The 6,538-nt window shown below is 43.7% G+C and overlaps 1 protein-coding gene across 2 annotated transcripts; it reads left to right on the plus strand.

Moving 5' to 3' along the window:
• The first annotated feature begins 1,452 nt into the window (after positions 1-1,452).
• On the plus strand, positions 1,453-6,237 carry LOC125546284 (diphosphomevalonate decarboxylase MVD1, peroxisomal-like). 2 transcript variants are annotated; one of them, XM_087514332.1, is made up of 10 exons: positions 1,456-1,784; positions 2,370-2,568; positions 3,345-3,408; positions 3,585-3,648; positions 3,743-3,823; positions 3,996-4,082; positions 4,341-4,498; positions 4,582-4,630; positions 5,701-5,822; positions 5,916-6,237. In XM_087514332.1, exons 1-10 carry the CDS (start codon positions 1,566-1,568, stop codon positions 6,136-6,138), a joined length of 1,266 nt encoding a protein of 421 aa, XP_087370458.1. In that variant the 5' UTR covers positions 1,456-1,565; the 3' UTR covers positions 6,139-6,237. The 2 variants fall into 2 exon arrangements, with proteins under 2 accessions (XP_048566458.2, XP_087370458.1); XM_048710501.2 differs by lacking the exons at positions 5,701-5,822; positions 5,916-6,237 and adding an exon at positions 4,916-5,656 and having other exon boundaries at positions 1,453-1,784.
• Positions 6,238-6,538: the final 301 nt, after the last annotated feature.

The raw sequence follows: 6,538 nt of genomic DNA on the forward strand, positions 1-6,538 counted from the left end.
GTGTAAGACAACACTCAACATATGGAAATATTTAGTGTACGGTTTTTTAGATCGATTCAAGGGTTAAACTTTGATGGCACACTCAACATATCCTAATGTCTGCCCTCACTCACAACCATTTTCTTTCGCTTTGTCAACAACAAGTTGTGTTTGTGTAGTTGATATTGAGAAACATGAAGGCGCATCGAGCGATAATGAATGGGAGGCAGTGTGTAGATGTATCATATATCCGAACATAAATACATCATTAACTGTTTACATATTTGAAACAATGTCTTTCTTTTTGTGAGGATAAATTTTGATTTATTCATCAACTGTCAAAGTAGATATACGTCCATAGACCACCTAGCGACATCTGCTAGCACTTGAGTGAGTCGAAGGCGTGCCGCCGTCTTCGCCCCACCCTCATTGGAGCCAGGCAGACCTTTTTGTAGTAAACAGTCAGGAGGTCGTCGTGCTAAGACCCCATAGAACCAGCGCACCAGAACAACAATCGTCGTCGATGAAAGAAAGCGTAGATCGGAAGGATCCAACCTATAGACACACGAACACAGACGAGCGAAGACAGGATCCACATGGATCCACTGAAGACAAAGGCCGACCGAATCCCGCGAGATCCGCCGAAGATAAATCTTCACACGCCACCCGACGATGCTAGAAACACCAACAAGACGGGGACTAGGAGGGGAGAACCTTATTCCATCTTCAGAGAGCTGCTGCCGCCTCACCTCTCTGAGTAAGACACAAAGCCTAACAAAACACAAAAGAGCAAGAAAAAATGGAGCCCTCCTGTCGGCAAGGGCCAGGATCCACCACGCCTACATGGCCCTAAGACCACAGGAGATGAGGTAGACCGATGGCGGCACCGGTGGGAGGCACAAGAAGCCTTAGCCAAAGGGTCCTCTTTCTTGGACGGGAAGAAAGGAAACGATCCCCTCCTATACAATGTCTTCTTTGTGTAAATGTTGTATGCATTCATAGACACACAACATCAAATATTTGTAGTACATTTCATCCGTTAAAAGATAATAATGAAAAAAGAAACATGCTACCACATATCAAAGTCGAAACCATGCGTTGGCAAGACTACCTCCGACAAGATGCGATATATCACACATTTGGTCCAGGAAGAAAGATGGTCCGAAAAAAGAAGAAAAAACTATCAATATAAGTGTTAGGGTCCACATCACACAAAGGTAGTACACTACTACCTTCGACCCGGCAAAACCCGTCAAACTTTCGAAACTCCGTCTGCTAATGTGTTTTCAAATGTTTAGGAAACCGTACAAATGAATTTTTTTTAGAATCTACTTGCAAAAAATAAATCATTTTTTTGAGGGTAACCCTATAAAAAAATAAATATTTAGGAACTTCCGACATGATTTTTTTGTTGCAAGTAGAGTAGATTCTTATATTTTGGTAGGACTACATCGTAGTCAAAGTCCTTAGCAGCCTCGGGTGTTGACTAAAAAAAAAGCCCCTGGCTTTGGGAGGCTATTTCCCTCGCGAATCGCGATCTCCCCCTTCCTCACTCCCTCCTCCGCCGCGGAATTCACCTCCCCTCAATGGCGACGGAGGCGCAGGCGCAGTGGGTGCTGACGGCCACGGGGCGGTCGCCGACCAATATCGCGGTGATCAAGTACTGGGGGAAGCGGGACGAGGCGCTCATCCTCCCCGTCAACGACAGCATCAGCGTCACCCTCGACCCCGACCACCTCTCCGCCACCACCACCGTCGCCGCCAGCCCCGCCTTCCCCTCCGACCGCATGTGGCTCAACGGCAAGGTCTGCCCCCTTCCCTTTCTTCCACCGCTCTCTTCTTCTTCTTCCCTTTCCCTTTTCCTCACGCTCGCCTCGCCTCCCCCCATTGCCCTCGCCCCCGCCGCCGCAGCCGCCGCCGCCGAGTGCTCCTTCCTGCAGTGATCCGGTGGATCGCGAGCTCGAAAGAGTTCTGTTTTAGGGGGAAATCCAGCAGGAGCACGCCGATTTGGGCTTCGGGCCTGTGCCAGTCGCCGTTCTGATTTGGGATTACTGTAGTGAAATCGGCTGCCCATATGATTAGATCTGGATCAGGACCTGCTTGAAATCTCGCTGCATTTGGATAGACAGTCGGCGCAGCTCTGAAAATTTGTTTTTTCGACAGAAGACACCTTTTTCTGTTTGTTAATGTTGTCTACAGTTAGCATCTATTCCTACTAGTATATTGCTGCCTGCGTCATGCTGGGATGATGGACCAATAGGAGTAGTTAGTTCTACATCAGGTCTTTAACTGGATGTGGTGTAACGCAATTGCAAGAAAAAGAAAAACAAATTATTGTCTGCTTGGATGGCAGTGTGATCTAATCGTCCGTTTGGTGTGGAATCGAGCAGGAGATTGCGTTGTCGGGCGGGAGGTTTCAGAACTGCCTGAGGGAGATCCGGAAGCGGGCTCGTGACGTCGAGGACGAGAAAAAGGGGATCAAGATCAAGAAAGAGGACTGGGAGAAGTTGCACGTCCACATAGCGTCGTACAACAACTTCCCGACCGCCGCCGGTTTAGCCTCTTCAGCTGCTGGCTTTGCTTGTCTTGGTAAGTCTCCTGGTTCTGATGCCATGGCTATTTGTCAAAAAAAACAGATGTGTGACTAAAACTGTGGATATTTCGGGTTAGACTTGGATTTCATTTTGTTTTGTGCTCTTCTGGACCCACCTCGGTTGTGTTTAGTAGCAGAGGGGGTGTATTTCTTATTCTCTTATAGAATTGTTCTCTTGCTGATGCAATCTGCAAACATTCGTTGTTGAGGGTGATACAAGTATTTCTGCTACAAGTGGACTGTTATCCTAGCAAAAGCTGTTGCTCTTACCTTTCGAATACACCTCCGTGTGCTATTCATGATAATAGGACAATATTATGGTTTTCTAACTGTCACCTAAAATTGTCCTGGATCCTGCTATTAAGGTTGTCCAACTTATCTGCAGTTTGTTCTTTATTATCTGGTTGTAGAGGCAAAAAATAAAATAAAATAAAATAAGACGCAGAAGCTATGTTTAGTCCTGGCCTGCTGGTTAATCTTTGCAATAAATCTGCTAGCCTTGCAAAAAAATGGCTGGTCTTACCAAGTTCCATGATAGTGCTAATATCTGGTCCTGAGTGTTGTTTTGCCCTGATTGAGTACCACTGCTCAGCATGCTTGCTTTCTACAAATATTGATTACTTTATTCATAGCTTGGAAGGTTGATAACGCTATCCAACACAAAATGATTGTCCACTACTACTTTTATTTTTTGCTCATAAACATACCAAGCAAGGTCTTGCTTTCATACCAATATTACAGCACAAATTAGTAATTTGAATACTGTTTGTAGTTTTCACCCTTGGAAAGCTAATGAATGTGAATGAAGATTATGGAGAACTTTCTTCAATAGCAAGGTCTGTACTCTATACTGATACATTATGTAGCAACACTCTGTTTGTGCTCTATCCTGTTTGTGATGTTTGCTTGATGATATAGAAACAGTTTTACTTCATTTTACTAAATAATAAGCTAGTGTACTTATGTCCCCTCTTTACTTATACTTCTCTCGGGCTGACAAATTTCAATGCAGGCAGGGGTCTGGAAGTGCATGCCGCAGTATATATGGTGGATTTGTGAAATGGTGTATGGGGAAAGTAAGTTATCTCTTGGTTAAGGCAGAGAAGCTGAATTGGTTAAAATGCATGTTTTTCTATTGTAAAACGATTGAGTTTGACTCTATACTTGTAGAATAATGATGGAAGTGACAGTATGGCAGTACAGCTTGTTGACGAGTCGCATTGGGATGATCTTGTTATAATCATAGCAGTGGTATGTCAATGTGATCTCTGTTGTATAACATGATCTGTTTCATTTAACTTATCATTGGATATTGCTCATCGAGTCATGGTTCCATTAACACCAATCCTTAACTACATAGTGACACCGATTTACCATTTTTATCCCAACATCTTTTTCTTATTATGATGCTTTGTGGAATTAGGTCAGTTCAAAGCAGAAGGAAACCAGTAGCACCAGTGGGATGCGGGACACTGTTGAAACAAGCCCCCTCTTGCAGTACAGGGCCCAGGTGATTGCATTTTCATCTTTAACTTGTTTTTGGCACATATTGTACAATTTTTTTACGAATAATCGAGGGAACAAAATCATGAAGCTGCAATTCTGATTCTGAATTGTAGTTTTATCCCTCCTCTTGTGTGGACCCTCAAGTTTTGTGGTTTCATTTTTTTATCAAGTCTGTTAGCAGTTATACTGATCTATCTCTTTAGCTGCAGCTTACTGTTTCTTGCTCTCACTGTGCACTGCACTACTTTTTCTTGTATTCCAGACTGTAGTGCCAGGTCGCATATTGAAAATGGAAGAGGCCATCAAGAAACATGATTTTGAATCCTTTGCCAGGTTAACTTGTGCAGATAGCAACCAGTTTCATGCTGTATGTTTGGACACGAGTCCTCCCATCTTCTACATGAATGATACGTCACACAGGTAGTTTTTTAGCAGTCCTGATTTTGTGGTTCTGTTAGTACTGAAATCCCAGAGTTGAGGATCGCTCTTTCAACCAACTGCAGGATAATTAGCCTTGTGGAGAAGTGGAACCACTCAGAAGGAACCCCACAGGTATATTCTTTTCCTGTTTAACACTTGCTACCTTGTTTTCAATTCTTCTGAACTGCATCGGTGCTGCATATAGGGATCTAAAATAAGGTTGGTTAAGCTTTGTTATGACATGCCAGTACAATAAGTTTTTACTGCACTTGATAAAACATATTTAACTAGCATCACATGATGAAGTAATTTTACTTAATTTAAAAGAGCAACAAAATTATTGCCATCTTTCTGAAAAAGATCCCGGAAATACGAGTTTATGCTTATGCTTTATGCTTCCAATCCTTTGGTTTTTAGGGGCTGTTTGGATGGCAGCTCCAAGCTGCCCTTCCAAAATTTTGGTCGTTGACCACAGGTTGGGCCAGCGTTTGGATCGCAGCCAACTTTTTGGCCAGCCGTTGTGATTCCGCACTAGCGTGCGGGCGAGTTCCAGGCGTCTGTTTCCTTCGTCAAAACCGTCGTTTCGGTCGGGCTGGTGTGGGCTGAATCCGAACAGCCCCTTAGGGAACATATAGTTCAGTTTGAAGAGTTCATCATGAAAACATAGTACTGCTGGTATTGGTTCTGGAGCAGTCAATTTTTTGAATACTTCTATTATTTCTACTGGGTATGATATGTATTAAATAGCATCTAAAAGTTTGAAATTCTAATGGGATGCAGAAGTATCTTGGTATACTGCTGTCATCAAAGAGAAAAAAAATTAGTGCAATCTTGCAGTATTACTTCTTCGTCTGTTTGTGGTGTCTGGCATGCAGTTCACCTAAACTGCAAATAAATTACACTGGTACGTGGTATTGATCTCATATTCAAACTAACTTGGCATTAGGTTTATTAAATAACATCTAAAGTTTGAATTTGAAAAGAGAATGCATACAAAATATCTTATTTTATTGCCTTCATCAAAAGATAAAACTTCATTGCAATCTTGGTGATATTGTTTCTTCTGTATGTGTTGTCTGGTATGCACTTCACCTAGACTGCAAATAATTGGTACCGGAGTGGATGGTGCGATTGATCTGATAATGAAACCAACGTTTGTGTGAAGACTTCTAAATTTGGCATTTGATCTCTTGTAATTGCAGGTTGCCTACACATTTGATGCTGGGCCTAACGCTGTCCTAATAGCACGAAACCGCAAAACGGCCACCCTTCTCCTTCAGAGGCTCTTATACTGCTTCCCTCCACAAGAAAATGATTTGGACAGGTGTGTTTGATATTATCAAGAATAAACCCAGCATTTGTTTGTTCCTGGGTATTCTACAAATATGTATACACCTGACAAACATGACCATGATAGCTATATGGTTGGCGATAAATCAATCCTAAGTGACGCCGGAGTGCAGTCCGTAGCTGACATCGAGGCCCTTCCACAGCCACCAGAGATGAAGACACCAAACCAAAAATTCAAGGGCGACGTTAGCTACTTCATCTGCAGCAGGCCTGGGGCTGGCCCAAAAGTTCTTACCGACGAGAGCCACACATTGATTGATTCAGCCACGGGGCTTGCAAAAGGAGTGTAATTTTGGATGAAGATGACTGGTTTGATACATGTAACATTGGTTCGTGTGTTGCGATCATCTCTACTCCTAATGGAGCAGTTGGTAGTCTCCGCCGGTCAATTTTCATCCCACCACTTTCGTCCGGTTTTTTTCGTAGGTTAACCTTGGTAGATTTTTTTCGTCCTCGATCCCACCTTACGGTTCCAAAAAAACCAACCAAAACCAACTGAGTCCCGTCCCATGAAACGAAACCAGAGGAACGAGGCCCCCTCGACTCCTCTCTCGATCTGTTTCCTAGGGACTGAACGTCGCCGCCGCCGCCGATCCCATCTTCCCCGGCGACATGCCTCGCCGGCTGCCTCCTCTTCCCCATCCATGCCGGCGACCTCCCTCTACCCGCCCTCTCCGTCAACCTGTCTCT

Source organism: Triticum urartu, chromosome 3A (assembly GCF_056163025.1).
Source record: "Triticum urartu cultivar PI428250 chromosome 3A, HENAU_Tu73, whole genome shotgun sequence".
Taxonomy (NCBI): domain Eukaryota; kingdom Viridiplantae; phylum Streptophyta; class Magnoliopsida; order Poales; family Poaceae; genus Triticum; species Triticum urartu.

Excerpts from the sequence above, each read along its gene's own strand:
- LOC125546284 (XM_087514332.1), top strand. The coding sequence starts at position 1,566 with ATGGCGACGGAGGCGCAGGCGCAGTGGGTGCTGACGGCCACGGGGCGG. Across the intron at positions 1,785-2,369 it reads GCATGTGGCTCAACGGCAAG|GAGATTGCGTTGTCGGGCGG; the intron begins GTCTGCCCCCTT and ends GGAATCGAGCAG. Across the intron at positions 3,649-3,742 it reads TGAAATGGTGTATGGGGAAA|AATAATGATGGAAGTGACAG; the intron begins GTAAGTTATCTC and ends CTATACTTGTAG.